This window comes from Nansenia antarctica, assembly GCF_963989245.1.
Source record: "Nansenia antarctica genome assembly, chromosome: 6".
Lineage (NCBI taxonomy): Eukaryota > Metazoa > Chordata > Actinopteri > Argentiniformes > Microstomatidae > Nansenia > Nansenia antarctica.
In genome coordinates, this window is record NC_137676.1 from 65,666,400 (window position 1) to 65,687,562 (window position 21,163).

At 41.9% G+C, this 21,163-nt stretch overlaps 1 protein-coding gene across 1 annotated transcript in view; it reads right to left on the bottom strand.

Annotated features, from left to right (window-relative positions):
* LOC308160841 (uncharacterized protein) overlaps window positions 1-9,160 on the bottom strand; it is a gene marked incomplete at its 5' end in the record, with an annotated part of 31,923 nt that extends 22,763 nt beyond the window's left edge. Inside the window, one exon of the mRNA XM_080534776.1 lies at window positions 9,072-9,160. Coding sequence (XP_080390902.1) covers window positions 9,072-9,160 — 89 coding nt within the window. The remainder of the gene's footprint in view (window positions 1-9,071) is intronic.
* Between the last annotated feature and the right edge of the window lie 12,003 nt (window positions 9,161-21,163).

Here is a 21,163-nt window from a genome sequence, read left to right on the forward strand (position 1 = left end):
AATACTGTCAGGATTAGATCAATGAAGAATTACAGCAGAGAGATATTTACTGACTCAGCATTGCTTGTTTCATACAAAGACAAAAGTGTCTTATACAAGAGGGAGCAACACAGACATGGTGCCAGCGAAATTGAATGTGAAATGGGAAGATTTTTATTTTTACACTGCGGCAGTACTGTGGAATAGTATACATGGAGAGCTAAAAACTATATCTAGCCTAATGCACAACGATTCAAGATAGGAGTAAAGAGATCAAATCAAATCAAAGCTAAACGCTGGGCCTTCTTAGTAGCAACATCTTTAATAAGATCCTTAAAATCTAGTGATAAAGCCAACTTGCTGTGCTGCTGTCATTGTCCTTTGTTACTTCTTGCTCTTCTTCTGCCTCTTTACCTCTTTTTTTTTAAATTTTAATTAATTTTGCCATTTAGCAGACGCTTTTAATCCAAACAATTAAAAATTACAGGGACATTCCCCCTGGAGTAACTGAGGGCTAAGTGTCTTACCCAAGGGCACACTAGTAGTGGTGTGGTTTCAGGCGGGATTTGAACTCACAACCTTCCGATCACAAGTCCAACTCACTATCCACTACTAGACCACCACTACCCCACCACCTCTGCTCTCCTCTCTGGCTGCCTTGCTTGAAGAGGGCCCTGGCATGGAGTATCCATAGGTACATAATTCATAAGATGTCCTATAATAGTATTAACATAGTAATACATACATTACACCAGATTAGCTAACTTAAATGTTATCTAGCTAGCTAACAATATTACTAAGATGCCAGTGGTCAATGTTATTGCAATTACTGGAAGAACTATTAACTAAATATGAATATTAGCTAAAGTTGTATTCAATGCTTGCATGGTAATGCAGCATACATTAAAATATTCTAAATATGTTTGTTAACCCCAAACTCCTACTGCCCACCTCCTTCTCCTTCAACTGGGAGGTGCATCTGTGCATGACGTCATTAGCATGTAACATTATACTAGCAAGAGTGCATAGCTGCTGGATACAAATTCACTGAGCTCTAATAACCTATATTTGGACCAAAATTGCCCTCATCTCATACATTTAACTGAAATTATACTGACAGTGCACTGTAAGTTAACTATACTTGAAGTTAATGTTAATTAGCTATAGCGAGATCATCCACGCAGTGATTAGATCACTAAACCACTGTTTTACTTTTCTCTTTTGAGACCCTGACTTTGGCTTTGCCTTTCACAACATCGTCCACGCACGCACACGTACATTTGATGCATTTCCAATCTGGCTGTCCTCCATCTGTCCCACACACATACTACAGCAGGACGTGTTGGTCATGGAAACCTGGTCAGAATATTGGCGGTAACGTTCCTCTAGTCTAGCAGCTCGCGCGTGGTGGACTGAATCATGCAGTGAATAAATAGAGGGGTAAATAATCAAGATTCATTTTGTTAAACATAGAGAAACAAAACTCCAGTTTGTTTCTTTTGTGACTTTTTTAAATACATAGAATTATAATTTGAATTCGGCTACATTAACGTCCTTATGATAATAATAATAATAATAATAATATTTATATATATATATATATATATATATTATTATTTTTTAAGATTCTCATGGGCCCCTGTCAGTGCTGGGCCCTTAGAATCGTCCTAACTTACCACCCCCTTAGCGGCGCCCCTGTGTGTGTGTGTGTCAGGGTTTCCGTTAGAAAAATTTGCCGTCGGACATCGTGTCCGGGAAGAATTCGATTTACCGGACAAACGTGATATATTCCGGTCATCATATTAAAATATAATAATTTTTTTTTTTTCCAAAATCATATTTTTTTTTCTTCAAATCTAATATAGCTGTTTGTCGCGGTGATTACTGTTGTGTAGCGGCCTATATATGCCATTTAATGTCTATTTCTCATCCGATACGATTAGATGCGAGCTATATAATAATATAACATGATTTGACGCATGCGCGCTATGCCATGCGTCAAATCCAGCGCTGAACGGGCGCCTCACTGGGAACTGAACAGACAGCATCGATCAATGAACGGACTCCACATTACGTTAACTGAAGTTTGTTAAATTGTTTGGGATTAATGTGAGTTTTCTATTTTCTCTTTCCAGTTTTACCCTTTTTTTTTTTTTTTATCAATAAAACAACGTCATTTCTATAACCAGGGGGGTGTTCCATCGACGTCGCTGGAGGAAAGTCTGGGCTTGTTTTGACAAGTCTCGCGAGATCTATCAAGATATGCCTGGATCTTTTTAAGAGTCTCGCGGGACTTGGCGAAGTAGGCCTAGGTTTTCCTTTGGCGACGTTGATAGAACACCCCCCAGGTCTCGCTGGTTGGGAAGGCATTTCGTTTAGCTGCCTGTCAAATCATACTTAGGGGATAGCCCTGTAAGCTCATACGGGTCTGTATGTCGTCCTGAAACCCGGCTGTTAGATCATATCGCTGAAGTTTGTCTCCATCTTAGTGTAAATGTTGTCCGTTTCGTTTGTTATCCTTGTTATTGTGCGATAAAGTTAAGGCTTTTCGCTTCGGGCCACCATTTTCAGCTGGGCACCGGACACACACACACTCGTGCACGCGCGGCACTGCCCGAGAGAGAAGGACCCGCCCCCTTTGGTTAGCCTATAGGCTGGCTGGAGGGGGCGGGTCCTTCTCTCTCGGGCAGTGCCGCGCGTGCACGAGTGTGTGTGTGTCCGGTGCCCAGCTGAAAATGGTGGCCCAAAGCCAATTTGAATACAAAATGTGAACTTTAGCGAATTGTATTCAAATTGTGCTTAGAGGGAATTATTTTCACCGGACATTTTGTCCGACGAGTTTTCAATTTGTCGGACTTCGACAAATGTTACCGGACAAAGTCCGGGAATTACCGGTTAACGGAAACCCTGGTGTGTGTGTGTACACAATGCTATAAGTACCATATCACAAGCTGGACGCTGTTACTACGAGTGCCCAAGGAGCATGAGATGACAGGTCAATAGCTACTGCTCAGCTTAAGATCCTCAGGCAGGGCTCTTCTGGCCGTTCCAGAGTCAGAAGGTGACTATGCCTTTAGTATAACGGCCCCTGGACTCTGGAACAAACTGCCTGAGGATATTAGGCTAGCAAGATTGGCATTTTCTTTGCAAATCTCATTTCATTTTTATACTAGCCTTATTCTTTTTTATGTGTTCTATTTTTACTGTTTTCTACTTACATTTTAGTTTTTTCTGCACATTTGTAAAGCACTTTGTAACAAAAAAAAATCATTACAGTGCAAATGTATCTAAAAGTGAGGTTATTATTTGAGGTTATACCAGCTCTCCCTAGAAAAAGTGATTTTATCTAAATAAGGGTTAAATTAATTAATTGTTGAGATTGTTCAGAGTTTGCACTTGACAAACTCTGAATCTGTAATCTCATATTACGTTAATACAATTATTAAGGTCTATTCTTTAAGACTTACACCAGCTATAACAGCACATGTATTAACTGGTGTGCTTTATAACAGTACAACACCATTCGATATTAATTTTGAGGACTGATACACGGGACTAACACACTCCATATGTCTTTCACAGAACTAAATAAGATTGCCATTCGTTTAAAAAAAGAAGAGTATGTTGAATCCATCACTGCCCGTCTCGTGTGGACACCAGCTATTTGTCAATCCATTGTCCGGCATCCTCAGAATACAAAAGCCACCACAGCGACTGTACATGCATGCTGTTCGCCTGCCATGGCTGTCATAAGCCTCAGTGTTGGAACAAACTGACACGGCAGAAAAAGGGAATGTACTAACTACAAGATGGCAGTATCCCCGGGAAGAGCTGGGGAAAGCACACCAGGGGGGTTCAAATTAGTCAAGAGTGAGGAGAGGAGACGCTTTGAAGTGATTTGGCGAAGACAGGCTGAAAACGATACGGCTGCCCCTGTGGGACAACAGAACGGAATGGGCTGTTCTCACTTTACTGTGGGTATCTGCATCAGTCAGGAGAGAGAGGGGGAGATATCTGGAGTGTTAACAGGGCTGGATAATAGATTGGGTCCGCTATGGGTTGGGGGCTTGTTTTGTATGGGTACATCCTATTAAGGAAAGGATAGGTGACTGTTATACATGTAGGACTGTACTGTGCACTGTACGGTTGTCTGCCTTCAGAGCCAGATTCACAGTGTTCCTGTGGAGAACCCTTTTAGGTTCCATGTAGAACCTTGGTTACATAGATAACCCTATTTGTAAAGGGTTCAGCAGGGAACCCAAAGGGGTTCTAGATGGCACGAAAAAGGGTTCTCCTACAGGGACACTGTGAATCTGGCTCTGACAACCCACAAGTCTGCACCCGATGGCCCAAATGGCCATTGTAATCTCATGCAGACAAAGGAATTGTCTCACTTGAGGAAGGAGGAGAGGAGGAGGAAGGGTATCAAACAGAATGGGAGGAACTGTTTTTTTCTCTTATTCTTTCTGTATTGTTCGATTAGTGGAATTATTGTTATTGTTATTATTAGTGTTGGACCCTGGACAACTCCTCTCACACCAGGCAGGGGGAAATACTTCAATACAACCCCTCTGACTGCCTCCCCCAACACCACCCCACTTGCAGCGTGACTGTAATGGATAACAGGTGTTCACTCCATGACTTTGAGCGGCACGCAGTGGTGATGTGTGTAAATCGCCACTCAATTTCAAACCATCAAGAGTGGCGGAGCCGTCGTCACATGTTTGCAAAAAAAACTAAAAGGAAAGAAAAGGACAGAAACAATGTAGATTTGATAAGCTGTCACTTGCAATTGATTCGTGGGTTTACTACGTGCTGGCTTGTCAGCGGAAATGTTTAAAAAAACACACAAACAAGCCAACAGTGCTCCTCTCTCTCTCTCTCTCTCTCTCTCTCTCTCTCTCTCTCTCTCTCTCTCTCTCTCTCTCTCTCTCTCTCTCGCTGCCCCCTCTTCCCCCTTGCTCCCGCTCTCTCTCTCTATCCATTCCCTCAAGTGCCCATCACGAGTGCTTGGGACATAAATCTTTTTTAAGACACCCCTTATTTTTAGACATGGTGCCTGTGCGATGACGTGATGTGTTGGCAACCCATTTTAACACACCTTTAGTTCTTAATACTGAAGCAGGTCACTGATGAGTATGTCACAAGGCAACAACAGTCAAGCGACCTACAGGTCACGACGTTTCCCGATTGCTGATAGACTGCTGTCATGCCCGTCGCCTAATATGCCCGTAACATAATAATACCTGGGCTACAGCTTTATGGACTGCACTCCCGCCTTATTCCAAAGTGCTTTACAATGGCCTCTCATTCACACACACATTCACAGCAAGCTACCATGCAAGGTAGTAAGTTGATGATATCACAACCTCCGGAGGTTATGGGAGATAGGGAACTCATAAAAAGCTCTCAGAAGTGGCCTGGTCTAGCACCACAGCCACTACAGTGCTCACCTACTATACACCCATGTCGTTAGAATCCGGCCCACTCCGAAAAAGAACCTTTCACAAAAAGAAAACTCTCAGAATAGGCTGGACACAGTCACCACCCATGTGTCATTGCCAAATATGATGGATTCAAGATTCAGTTACAGATGAGATGTCATACAGTGACTCAAGTTTCCCCGGGACATGACTGCTTCAAAGGAAGGGGACACTATGTGTGATTCGTTAGCGGAATGGAGGAAAGTGGGATGTGTAGTGTCCACGATTTGGCATCACTCCTGACAGATCAGAAGGGGTGTCTTCCCCAACACGAAGGGTCCCGTCCACTATTTAGCATCAATCCTGGCAGATCAGGAGAGTCTCCCTAGACTCCTGAGTGGCTTCAAAGGTTGTGATCTCTAACAGATTCAGTAAGGTTCTTGTGTAACATAAATTGATCATCAGCAACTGAAAACATTTCAGATTTTAATTGATCTCGAAAATAATTGCACTCTTAATCTGGTGACTCCTGTCCTGTCTCCTAAACATCTGACCTGTCAAATGTATTTAAACAAGCAGCTCAATGAGAAAAAAACAATCCAATTAAATTAATAATTGTAATAATAAGAATATTATTATTGTCAAGTTATTATTGTCATGCCACCAGAGACTCTTTCCCCTGCGTGTTTGTCATTGATTGATTGACTTATCTGTTTTATGACTCCATAAGCATGTCTGAACGACACGTCTGAATGACAGTGTCGCCACTGTATTAAATATACTGCTGACAATGATTTACATCTTGGTTGTATGTTAGACAGTTTTAAGTCTTATTTTACAGGCCCCCTTTGCCCCCTGTGATTCGGTCACATTGCATCGACATAACCTTATTTTATTGCTCTCTGCGTCAAGGTCTTAACATGGCCGACCTTGGTGTAGTATTTATTTTAGGTCCACTGTGACCCCATGGCGTGACAAGTCAGCGGAATACCGTGCAGTTTAATCGTAATTTATACTGAGACACTTTCCACAGACAAATTAAATATGTTATGAAAGCTTAATTCCCGCCTATAAACCAAACCCAAAACAAACTGCTTATAAGCAATTATGATCAGATGCAAAAGCAGGATGCCATTTAAACACCTTGAAGTTTTATGTGGATATGCTCAGATCATAGTTCACAATAACATACTACACATGACCAGGAGATTTAAAAAATAAAATAAATAATGAAATTAATAATTAATTCAATTATAATTGTAAAAAATTAATGTTTAACTATTAATTAAATTAAAGCATCATTTGGGTCTGTATATGGGCATGGCCGGCTTAAGAGTCAAATCATTCGTGTTTTGTGATGCCTCCATGTCAGCTCTCAGTAAGCCGTTGCACATAATTTGTTTAAAGTGCAACTGACTTAAGTCATGTCTCACTCACAAGTTATTAAGGATAACTTAATAAAAGGAGGTCCTCAACGGTGGGGAAATGAGTGAGTACAGGACAGGGAGTTGTGGATTTTGGGGGGACAGTGGGTTGTGGCGGGGTTGCCAAAGTGGCTTTAGAAAGGTTTTTGTATATTGTCTCTTGGGCTTTGAGGCAGGGGATTCAAATCCAGGGGGTTTTAACAGGGGAAATAGGGGATTGTGGGGCTGGGTAAGCGCCAAACTGTTCAAAGCCAAAAAAGCCTCACTGGCACTCAAAATCCTACTGCTCCTCAAATACATACAGTACCAGACCCTGACCGCCTGACAATACAGTACCAGACCCTGACCGCCTGAGCGCATATCTGAATGCTCAACATCAATGCCCACATTTTATTTTTATGACAGCAGACACAGACAAACACACTTTAAGGGCACAGTCAAAGGAAAGCATGATCTTCGTTGAGGCCTACCAACCTTCCACGCTTTATAAAATCATTTACGTTTTCAAGGCCAGCCCAGATCCCTTGCTGGGTCAGAGAGGCCCAGATCGGCATTCATGAAAAAGGAATGCGACAGGTGAACCGGCTCCCTCATGATTCGCACCGACCGGCGCATGGGAGTGACTCGGGCTGCAGATAGCGTGGCTGCTGCACATCGTAAAACTCCCTGTGATTTGTGACGGCTGAGGACCAACGGCCCCCCGTCTCCCCTCCCCCATCCCCCCCCTCGGAGAGAGAGGACCTGCTGGGACAAGAATCTTCTGACCCGCCCTGCTGGAGCTGGTGCCGGGTTTTTACGGCTGTTATTTATTCACTCTAAAGATGTCCTTATGAGGGGGGACCTTAGCACCCCGGCGGCCCTTCTAACGCGCTCACTCCGAACAGTTGTAGAGCACCGCCGACACTTTAAACAGCTGATTTCTGAGTTTATGAACCCAGTTAGGATTCAAACCCATGACCACACGGAGGACTTTTGGGGTTAATGATGTCTTGGAAAGGGATGTAAGTTTAAGGATTGTGCTGACTCACTACTTGTGAGTTCCTCCTGATCTAGCGAAGGAAAAACGAATGGCCCCAAGTAGCCTACAGAATGACCTGAGAAAGATCCTCACATTGGTTGCAACTAGTGTGCAGATCTCTCTCATTTCTAAACAGTCGTCTCTTAGACTCTCAGGCTGAGTATTTTTTTAGCACGTGCACATCCAGTACCATGAAGTATGACCTGTACATGTTCCTCTTTGTACTTGTCAACAAGATACATTACTTTATATTTAGAGAAGATCCCATCAATGTAAATACAAGTTTCACATAACATTGACCACAACGAGGAATACAAGTGGTCTCACCTTTAGGCGGCTAACCAGCTGCCATCTGTGTTTTATCTGTGGATGTGGTTCTTCAGTGCTTCATTGCCGGCTGTCAGTAGTCTTTAATGTAATGTGCACTAAGCATTTATTGAGTTAAACTGTTGGATGGGCCACTTCAGTCGTCACTGTAGACATACTGTGTGTCTAGCTTATAATAAACGAGTGGTGACAAGTTGGAACTCACAGGATCAGTCCTCTCCTTACAGCTGTCTGCACCAAATAAAAACCTTCACTTCACATCACAGCACTCGAAAGCTGTGGAGATAACACCAACACACCCTAGACTTTCGGTTATTTATTTAACAATATCGCTAAATGATGATATACAACTGCTAAATGATGTGAGTTCTTGACGGCTCATCGCGCCTTAAGATGACAACTGTTATGCTTACTGTACAATAGTACTGTACAACAGTTATGTCGTATATGTTTTTTGTGGGAATAGTGTCCGACTTGTTGTTATTTTATACAAAAAAAGAGACGTGGTCGGCTTTTCCTAAGGCTCATACTGTAGTCTTGGCAAAGTATTTATATGAACGCCATCCTTTCAGAAATGAAATGACTTCAGTACCAGTTATGATGGTAGCAGAGGTAGTAGTTGCAGCCTTGCCACACTGAAAACGCAAAACAGACGGTCAAGCTGTATTGGTGTTTATCACGCACACAAAAGCATAACCACACGTTTGTTAGAGGACACACACACTTTACATGCAGCCACAGGCCTTATTGTATCGCTATAGATAGATGGATAGATAGATTACACTATAGCTCAGCAATTTCCTTACTGGATCCTTTTACACTTCAACCCACTCAACCCATCTCCGTCCTCACCCCATCTCACCCTTCACCCCTTAGCCTTTGAACGCTGATCATACTCACTGGTTGCCCGGTTTGGTCAAGGCCGTACAGGCGATGGAAGTCTGTGGACCCAAGTTCTGGGTCCGGTTCTTCTTATTGTTCTTCTGCATCTCGAGGCTGGACTGGGACAGACAAAACAATTGGACCTGGTTCCAGCAAAGTGATGGCAAAAGATCAATAAGACAAATAGATCCAGGTGCGGATCCAAAGAGATCAGGCTGGTAATCCAAATACTAGTGTGTCTGTGTCTTCAAATCTCTTAGTTTTGCCACTGGGGATGGCTAGTCACATAGGGTAAAGCAAGGTAAAACCTGAGACTATGGTTGAGAAGATAGATTTCTGATTTGAATATCCCTGTTGAACAACATCCATGTGCTGTTGGAGTGGAAGTGACCATGGCTCGCTATTCATGTCTCCCGCTTTCTCTCTCTCTCTCTCTCTCTCTCTCTCTCTCTCTCTCTCTCTCTCTCTCTCTCTCTCTCTCTCTCTCTCTCCCCCCTGCTCCTCTCTCTCTCTGTCACTCTCTCTGGCATTAGTTCCCTCCCCCTGCCCCTCACTCTCTCCCCTCAGTGTCTCACAGTGCTTACTCAGTGCTTACACAGTGCTTAATGACACATTCATTATTTTCTTGTCACTCCCTCTTTCCTGGCCCACATCTACCCCCATGCTGTCTCTCCCCCTACCTCTGCCTTTGCTCCCCCCCCCCCCCCTCTTTAAGCCTCTCTCAGGGTTATGCAGTTCTGTGGAAACAAGCAACGACAGAGATCCTGACCCCCTGTGGACCTTTAGTGAAGGGAACCTATTTACCTATTAGTCAAATCACTGAGAATTCAGAGGCCACATATCTTGATTGATTATCATGTTGTTGATTAAGGTAATTGTTATTAGGAACTCATTTGACACATACAACAGGTATAAATGGTAAATACAGGTGGCTAGGGCAACTCTAGACAGACAGGTGCTGAATGATGTGAGTGATGTGGTGTGCACTCCCTCACCCGTCCACCTATCTGCCCGCCCGCCACACATCCGCCCGCCTGCCCTCGCCTGCCCTCGCCTGCCCACCCACCCACCACTCTTAAGCGATGTTTGATTGCATAGCCATTGGAGTGCATTTGCCATTCAAAAGATCAACATTAACCATCAGGTGTGTCCGTATTTTTCCACTGTTGGTGTAGGCTAATGGCTATTTGGTATGGTAAACACATCATTTGCCTGTGCAAATATTTTGTTTTAGCTAACAAATGTGGGAATCGTACTTTGAGAAATCAACGCAAAGCTGTAAGAAACAAAACTGAAGGAAATATTGTCTGTGCAAATATTGTCTGTGCAAATAATTTATCATAGCCTATTGGTGAAGTGTGTGTTTGAAGTAAAAGAGTCTTGGGGGCCAAACTATTTTTGTCTTTGGTCTCAGAAGGTCATCGCACCAAGAGAAAAGCCTTCCCTGTGAGCGACGGGGACACACAGCACTGTAAAACACAGACAACCAGAGTGTCATAGTAACACGTTTATGAATAAACGTCTTGCTTCATTCACAGGTTCCTCCATCACACTCCCTTTATAGAGGGGCCTACATTTTGTTGAAAGCTATAACAACCATTTGGACCATCTAGTCTAGACAAACTGGTGGTTGTCTTAATGAGCACTGAGCAGCATTCCTATGGTATTTGAAAAAATAAAGGAATAGATAGATGTGAATTACTCATTTAGCATCAGCGCAATGAAGTTATAAATGTTTTGCATTAGCTATGGGCTTCAGTGAATCCATATCCCCAATCCTAAATAGCAGCAGGTTATTCAAAGGTTATCATACAACGGATAGATCCGGTCCATTATCTCTATTGGTCAGTTTGCGTTCCCGACATGCCGATATCCATGATATGCAGTATGCATGGCTAAATGGAATGTTGACACATCTTTTCATATTACTCCGCGTTTGTACATATTACCATTATCGAAGTTACATTATTACCGTTGCTTAGCAACCAATGTCGGCTTCGCGTCGTGCCTAACCACCCTGTTAGGTGTGCCGATATCCACGATATACCACGGCTCCTCCTTCCATAACGCTTAATTCAAATTCCCCTTGAGTTGCCACTGTAGACTTGGCTTGGAGAATTCTCATTAGGAGGAAGCATGCAAAGAAAGCCTTTAGCGGTTTCACCATTCACATTCACAGACGTACCTATGCAAAATGTAGTCAAATATCAGTTGGTTGCCATGATCTCAAGTCTATTGCAGCAGGATGTTCATTCTCTGCTGAGAACAAGCCTCTGCAGGTACACTGACAACCACACATTTTCTTGGTTTAAAAAATGACACTAACTTGGATTGATGTGTGTAACTGCATTTATGTATTTATAACAGCACCTGTCTCTGTGGGTGTCCACCGGTGCATTATGCAACATTAGCATATACATGTTTACATGTTTTACATTTAGCAGACACCTTTATCCAAAGCCACTTACAACAAGTACATTTGTCTAAAGCAAGTGTATCATCTATTCATCAGTCATCATAAGAAAAACCAATCTGTGCTAGGACCAGGGGTCATTGGCAGTCACAATGCTAGACAAAGGAAGCTGCGCCCCGTGCATTTGACCACAGGCACGAAGGCCTTTGAGACTGGAGGCACGAAAGCATGCATGCACGCACGCACGCACGCACGCACGCACACACACACACACACACACGCACGCACGCACGCACGCACACACACACACACATACACACACACACAAACACACCAGGTGTGCTTAGGCCATTACATCTAAGTCAGTGGAGACTGGTGGTAGGTAGAAATCAGACGTCTTCATTGTAGTGCATGGACTGGGATCAAACATGTGTTAAATACCATTCTTCATTCCACCCCATGCATTACAATGAGGCCGTCCTTCGATGGACATTTAGAATAACAGTTTCTGCCTTTGAATAGTAAACCTTTCAATAATGTATAATATTGAAGCGAAAACAGTATTACTATATAACATATGCTCAGAGTAGTTAAACATTCATTTAAGCTCTGCACTGTCTAGCATACAATTTGATTGCACTTTAGAGTGCCATGTTAAAACTGAAATACTTTGAATTTAGGTTAATTCAATAATACATTTATTGATTTCATATCCATTTGGTTCATGCATCCCTTTCCTCTCCTTTTCCAGTCTGACTGTCTTGCAGCCTAAACATGGCTTCCCACAATTCCGACTTTCCTTCACCTATGACAAACAACCCTGCGCCACAATCCATGTTTTATCATTGTTATAAACCAGAAACAGCAAGTGAATATCAGATTCTCCTCATAGAGTACTATGAACTACATGTTCTGTTGTTTACATGCAGGAATGTCACCTCACCTCTCATTCAGATTTACATCAGCACAAAATCCACCCAGAACCCACCCCTCAGCCACATTGAAAACTGCGTATCTGCAATAAAAAACCTGGCTAACCCACAACTTCCTCAAACTCAACAGTGACAAGACAGAAGTCATCCTCATCGGCACCAAAGCCACACTCAATAAAACGGGACCCATCACACTCACCATTGAGGACACTACCATCACCCCCTCCCCCCTGGTTCGCAACCTTGGCTTCATCCTGGACCCCACCCTCTCATTTGATCCCCACGTCAGCTCCATTGTCAAGACCTCCTACTTCCACCTCCGAAACATTGCCAAAATTAGACACTGCCTCTCCCCCCCCCCGCTGCTGAATCCCTCATCCACACCTTCATCTCCTCCCGCCTTGACTACTGCAACTCCCTACTCACCGGCATCACCTCCCGCTCCCTCCAGAGACTTCAGATGGTCCAAAACTCAGCCGCCCGCCTGCTCTCAAACACCCGGTCCCGTGACCACATCACTCCTGTGCTCCACTCTCTCCACTGGCTCCCCATCAAATAACGTATCAAATTCAAAGTACTCCTCCTCACATACAAAACCCTCCATAGCCTGGCCCCCCCCTTACCTGACCAGTGTTGCCACAGTTACTTTGAAAAAGTATTCTGATTACTGATTACTGATTACTCCTTTAAAAAGTAATCTAGTTACTTTACTGATTACTTGATTTTAAAAGTAACTAAGTTAGATTACTAGTTACTTTTTTAGTTACTATTGGCAGCTGCCTAGGCACCCGACCCCCCCCCCCCCGCAACATAAAAATGAAAACTGGTTTTGCCAAAACTCACTTTATTTTAACAGTAACTTAAATTACATAATTAAACTTTAAACAATAACTTAAAACAACAAAATAAAGAGTCTTTCTTTGCCTCACCCAACATAAATACTTGTTTTTAAACAATAAAATAAATATAATCTTTATTTAACAGTAACTAGCAAGGAGTGGTTTCACAAAACCTAAAACCTACCCTGACCATTCAGATATGATCCTAATATAATCCTAATCCTAAACTGGGTGAGTCTGAGTTTATCAATGATCAACATTTATGTTCTTGTCATCCTTTGCTGACACAAACTCAAAATAATCCTTATATTTCCAGCTATTTAACGCATATCTCTGTTCTCGCTCCATTGTGTAGGCTACGCTTCTGTTTACACTGTGCAATCAGCGTGGTGATACACGTGAGCGATTCTGCTGCAATCTCGCGATAGTCGAGAGCCGTTTTTTGCGGGCATGGCCTTCCATAGTAACCTCGTGTTGAAAACGTGAGCACTGACGTCACTCCCCAAGACGCGAGAAATGTTTGTTTACTATCGAACATTACAAAGAAATACTGCATTTAGCCTAAGTTATGAGGTAGTAACGCAATAGTAACGCACAGCCACTTGAATAAGTAACTTTAATCCGATAACTGATTTGGAAATAGTATCGCGTTAGAATACTCGTTGCTGGGAGAAGTATTCAGATTAGAGTAACGCGTTACTTAGTACCGCGTTACCGTCGTCGCTGTACCTGACTGACCTCCTTCTCCCCCACCGCCCTACCCGTACCCTCCGATCCTCATCCACGGTTCCCCTCACCGCCTCTGGAACTCTCTCCCTCAACCACTCAGAGACTCACCCTCACTCTCCACTTTTAAATCCCACCTCAAAACCTACCTGTTCTCCCATGCATACAACCTCCCCTACCCCTAACCATCTCCCCTACCCCTAACCATCTCCCCTAACCCTGCCACCCCCCTCCCCCCTGGACATTGCTGCGTTAATTGCTCCCCTACCCCTAACCATCTCACCTAACCCTGCCACCCTCCTCCCCCCCTGGACATTGCTGCGTTAATTGTTCCCCGTTCGTTAACTCTGTGTTCTATGTGCTCATGTTATCTGTTGCTTGTTGTTTCTGTGTTTTCTGTTTTTCCCATATTGTCAGCGTCTTTGAGCAATGTTTCATTTGAATATGTTACCCGCACCAGGCGATGATGCGTGATAACAGTAATTAATGTGTCCGTGCTCTTCAATCCCCTGGAAAACACAGGATATTAGCACAGGAATGAAGACACAGGACTAGCTTCTCTCTTCCCAAGTTTGCGCTCAATTTATTTACAATATCCAATAAAACAGTCATTTTCCAAATATGTCCCTAATGCTAGTGTGAAATATATCCTTGTCTTTCAAGACTCAATTAAATGTCCATTTGTTGCAGCATTTATGCTGGTGTGTATGCTATTACCTTGCATAATACACTCATAGTATAATTGAATGACATTGTAATAAAATAAAAAATCCACATTCTCCTCCAATCTATAAACACACACTTTTCAATAAACATATAATAGACCTACTTATTCTGGTACCAAGTCATACAGTAGCCTACTATTCTGTGGCAAGAGTGTCTCACTCAAAAACATTCTCAATTGGCTATTCCAAATTATCATCACGACACACTGGGATATAGCAATATAATACAATTTAAACTGTAGTCTTACTTTAAGACTAAAACATTCACAAAACGTAATATTAGCCTATTGGCATCAAATATAAACAACAAACTTTCGAAATACTAATCAAAATGACTGGGATATAGCAATAATACATAAAAAAATATCTGCTAATGTAAATGTGGGGAGAGCATGAGTTGTTATCCCCAAGCTCGATGCTCACCCTGCTACAAGAACATTACAAACTACTACAAAATAAGCTCAGGTATCATTTTAAGCACCCTTGCACTCGAGTGAGAATAGTCTATACATCTGCCAATCATGTTTTCCTCACCATGGTGACATAACACTGTATCTGGAACACAGGTGTGCATGAGGGGAGGGCTTTGGACAGGGCTGAGATTTAAATACATGGAAAAGCCTTAACTCTGGTCACAGCAGACTGGAAAGCCATCACAGCAGGTTTGACAGATTATGATTCCTATTATCTTTTTCTGTGATTTGATACAAGACTTACCCATCCTTAACTTGACTTGCGATTACTTTTTTCAAAGATGTAGAATCGTACACCTTTTTTGGGGGTAATGTTTTTTCTTTCTTTTTTCTTTCAACCTAACACTATGAATGCTATTTTAGCTTATGACTTATATGCATGCCTTATATTACACTTGTACTGGAGTAAGTGGTTGTTCCAGCCACATTATTTGAATGCATATATGTGACACATTTGCATTCGACACATGCTTTGGTCCTCATGTCAGGATCCGATGTAATGATTTTTCTTTCTTTTCTTGACTTTTCTTTAAAAAAATGTGAATACATTTCCACGTTGTTGAAAATCAATGACACATCGCAAGTCAACTAACACAGCTTGCTTTGTGAGCCTGCTAACAATGTAAAGTAGTATTATAGTTAACTAGGTAGCAGTGGGGATTACTCACCGAATCCATTTCGTTGCAGTATTTTGGCTTGAGTAGCGAGTTTGTGCTGTGATTCTCAACAACGTTGAAACTTAGTTCCGTGTTTCAAAAGAAAAGTTTGAACATTTTGATTGGTTGCCGACATACGGACCAAATGATCAGACTGTGTCACATATTGTAATTCAATATGGAGAAGGGCCACTGATATGAATGACATATGTAAAGTGCATGCAAACTGCTTTTATGATATACACTGATGAGCCAAAACATTATGACCACTGACAGGTGAAGTGAATAACATTGATTAACTTGTTACAATGGAAGTTGTCAAGGGGTGGGATACAGTATTAGGCAGCAAGTGAACAGTCAGTACTTGAAGTTGATGTGTTGGATGCAGGAGAAATGGGCAGGAGTAAGGACCTGAGCGACATTGACAAGGACCAAATTGTTATGGCCAGGCGACTGGGTCAGAGCATTTCTGAAACGGCAAGGCTTGTGGGGTGATCCCGGTCAGCATAATACCAACAGCTTAGGCAGGTGGTCATAATGTTTTGGCCCATCAGTATATGTAAGAGAGCAATGAAGCTTCAATTTCAACACCAGTGAGCCCCCCCCTTTCTTTCATGTATCACCATTCTCATTGCAGCTCAGAGATAACATTCAACCACAGCCAAGAGCAGAAATGACATCGTCATCGTCAAACTTTTCGACTTTGACCAACAATCCCTATGCCAATAACACATTGTTGATCCACGTTAGCCGCTATATTTACATCTCCTCCCAGATCTTCAACATCCTATTGGGCGCCCCCATCAACGGCTGGGTGGTTTGGCTGATCGCGACAGGAAGAGGCTGCGGCTTGGCCTCAGAGTTCTTCACTCTCAACCAGGCTTTGTCCGAGCTTCTATACTGCCTCAACATCCCCGTCAGCCTGGTGGGCATGTTCCACGACCATGAAGTCATGATGTATGCCTTGTTCTTCGTCGGCTTCATCTGCATGGGCCGGCCCCTGTTCCAGTGCTGCATCTGTGTGGAGCGCTACCTGGCGGTGGTCCACCCTGTGCTCTTCCTGAGGTACAAGCCGCTGAGGTACAGGGTGGCAAGCGCCGCCGTCGTCTGGCTGGTGGTGCTTGGCTCCAGCCTGGCCTGTCTGCTGTGTAAGTCCATCCCTTACAGGGCTTTTGTAGGGTTCCTCCTGGTGTGTCTGGGTGCCAAGCTGTTTTTATGCCTTGCTATACTCTGCGTTCTGAAGCGCCCAGGGCCAGGGGATGGGGAGAGGGAGGGGGTTGATCAGACAAAGATGAGAGCTTTCAGGATCGTTCTGGTTTTACTGATGGTCATGGTGGTGACTTACCTTCCAATGATTACTACATTTGCCATAGAGGGGTACGTACCATCTGGATTGTATGCAATGGCTTCAACCATTGTCTTGTCTGTAGTTGTGGTTTTTGGCCTTGTGCAGCCTCTACTCTTCCTCCGAAGGGTTGGGAAACTACCCTGCATCAAGGGTCCCTGAGATGCAATAGTAAATTGCATTATTAATTACATTATTTTCCTGTATATGTAAGCATTGCTTATTATCATACTATTCCTAGTTAATTTCCTATAGTATCACATGTCCTTTTGACAGTGGCCATGTTGTAAGTTGTGATTTATTTGATTATTAAAGGGCTGGTTCAGCCTATTTTCATGTTTAATGTTTTTTTTACCAGTCACCTATCAAATATTGTGTATGTGACAACAGACCATTGCATAACATAGCAAAACTACGTTTTAAAAAACAATAAAAGCATCTAAAGGTTTGTCTAGTATATAACCGCTACATAAGTTTGACGTTTCTCTGACAAGATTATGGTATGTAAACATAAAGGATGCTAACTCAGGGCCTGTCCAAACCCCCAATGTCACTAGCAAATGAGATGGATATATTTGACTTTGCATCTCAGATGATCTCCTGGAAAGCACGCACAAACAAATTCACATACAAGTGTGCATGCTGGGTTCATGTGTCTTTGGCACCTGAATCAGTTTCATTCAAACAAACACTGTTTCAACACCAAGACCAAGGAGTATCCCCTTAACTTAAGTTTGGAGGTTCTTTATGCTAGGTCTAATTATATATATATATTTGTATGGGTGTTTTATGGTATGTGCACACACTATACTAGGAGGCCTCCACAGGGCTGGGTGGCTGCTCCATCTGTACATTTTAAAAATATGTTTCAAACTTTTATGCTCTGTTCGGCTTTTAATTTAGTGTAGGATTTTAAAGAGTTAGGCTAGGCTTTTTTCTTCTTTTTTTAAACTGATTGATTGGTTTTATTTATTGTTTTTAAAACCGTAACATTTAACATTGTTGCTGATTCTTACTTTGTTTGTTCGGCCTTTAATTTTACTGAATTGTATATGATGACTCATTTTATTTTTCACTTATTAATTGTTATTTTATCTCACATGTTCATGTAAAGTACTATGAGTATACATTAATTTGTATGAATAAGTGCTATAGAAATACATTTGCGTTGCCTTGCTCGTCCTCCTCCCCTTCCACAGGGCTGAAAGGCTTCCTTGAATCAGGAGTCTCTGAAACACACAAGATGTTTGTAATGTTGGGTTCTGGCTCTGTCTCAAATGGCACCCTCTGTAATACTTTTGACCAGAGGCCTGGTCAGCCTACTGTGACTCATGGTCAAAGTAGGACACCATATAGGGCTAAAGGTATCATTACAGAGAGACTTCATCTCCTTGTCTTTAGTTTTGGTTTCTCTATCTACCAACAGTGTCTTGTTTGCTTGATTAAATGAAAATAAATAAATAAATAAAAACAGTATGATAATGTATGTTAGAAGGATGTTTCACATTAAGATTTCATGTATTTATTTTGTTTATTTTGATGTGGTGGGGCATACACACACAGACTCCCAACTGTGTGTGGGGTGAATGTCAATTTAACTAACGTATCTAGCTTCTATCATCATAAGGGTTAATTACATCTTATAAGGGTTAATTACATCTTATAAGGGTTAATTACATCTTATAAGGGTTAATTACATCTTATAAGGGTTAATTACATCTCATAAGGGTTAATTACATCTTATAAGGGTTAATTACATCTTATAAGGGTTAATTACATCTTATAAGGGTTAATTACATCTCATAAGGGTTAATTACATCTTATAAGGGTTAATTACATCTTATAAGGGTTAATTACATCTTATAAGGGTTAATTACATCTTATAAGGGTTAATTACATCTCATAAGGGTTAATTACATCTTATAAGGGTTAATTACATCTTATAAGGGTTAATTACATCTTACAAGGGTTAATTACATCTTATAAGGGTTAATTACATCTTAAAAGGGTTAATTACATCTTATAAGGGTTAATTACATCTTATAAGGGTTAATTACATCTTATAAGGGTTAATTACATCTCATAAGGGTTAATTACATCTCATAAGGGTTAATTACATCTTATAAGGGTTAATTACATCTTATAAGGGTTAATTACATCTTATAAGGGTTAATTACATCTTATAAGGGTTAATTACATCTTATAAGGGTTAATTACATCTTAAGGGTTAATTACATCTTATGGGTATGTGCACAGAAAGGGCCCAAGGGTCGCTACCCCCCTGGATACAACACACCAGTGGCGGCTGGTGCTAAACATTTTGGGTGGGGCACAGGTTATGGGGGCATGCTCCACGGGGAAGAATATCAACTTTAAAAATCTGGATTTACTGTCGATTTTAGCATGAGAATACTGTATATATATAACTTATTTATTTTTGATATATAACTTATTAAAGGGCAAACTGCAAACACAACAAACGTATAATGCACAACAACTGACAAATCAACTGGAATAGTCTTTGTTAGCAGAGTAGACCTAATGTTAACAGAATGGACTTATACCCTTTGTCTATCTGTGCAGCGGTAAGGTGAATAATTCTAGCAGTACTGTCCAGACAGTTGTCTTGTTTAGCCATTCAACTAGGCATTATTTATTCAATGGAGAAAGACATGGAACACAATGCAATTGTGATAATAAATTTGTTCTTTGTTACTTCTTTAATTAAATTAAAGTGTACCTTTCTATTATCATACAATATTTCCTTGAACATGTAAACTCTATAATCATACAGTTGTCTTTCTATTAGTTGTCTCTGTCATACTGAACTGTTTGTTATCATCCTGAACTATCTCTGTTGCTCACCTCACCTCAGTTCTGTCTCTATTGCTCTCCTCTCCTGTTGTCTGTCTCTCTGTTGCTCTCCTCTCCTGTTGTCTGTCCGAATATCGGTTGTTAAGTCGCGACGTGTTTCCGGGTCCAAAGTTGGCTGAGGCGCTGTCTTCGAAATGCCGCAATAATAATAATAATAATAAATTATATTTATATAGCGCTTTTCCAAGGCTCAAATACCCTGACAATATGGGGAAAACGGGAAAGTGCTGTGTCCCTTGTTGTATGAATAGATCCGAGTCTAAAAAACGATTAAACTGTCATTCTACCGCTGAAGTACACTGGTATTCTGGTGCGGAGAATTTCTGGTTTGGACGTTTGACGTCAGACTTAACAACCGGATATTCAGGGCTCTCAAGTCTCACGCATTTTAAAATTTGTACTACCCCTAGTGGTAGTGGCCCTAGGCTGCAGCCTAGGTAAGCCTATAATCTGCGCATGGTCGGGCGCCGAGAAATAGGAGACAGACAATTGGAGCGCTGCTACAGCTCACGTGTAAGCCAAAAGTATTTGGACTGCCATAGACTGCCATTCGGCCGGCGCCCCGACTCCTCCACTATGTATTTTCACAGTGAATTTTACACACACACACACACACACACAGATACAATGTTTATTGTATTGGAGGATTTTTAATGAATGCTGATAGGCGCCGACAGAATATCAGCCGCATTTTATGAATAAACAATGTTTATTTTAAAAAATCTTTTACAAGTAGCAACTAGGAAGGGGGGCTGCGTTGGAAGGTGGGGGCGGCGCCCTAGCGCCCTCTATTGGCCAGCCGCCACTGCTGGCCGAAGGTCAGCGCTTTTGCGCACATTAGGCGAGGCCAACGGCCATATTTCGCTCTCTGACTGTTATTAGGCTACTTGATAATATATGATGTTTTGGTCGTATTCTATTTAAACTTGTTTTTAAATGTTGTTGTATGGCTGTCCCGTGCACATGATTAATACATTTTGAATTGGATTAATTTGGAATGAAGCATGAGCATGTATTTTGAATACATTTATAAAATACGACAGATTCAGTTGTATAAATTACTATAGCGTTGAGCTGAATCCTATAGTTTAATGTTGTCTTTTTCTCCCAGGATGGCGAGGGCGACT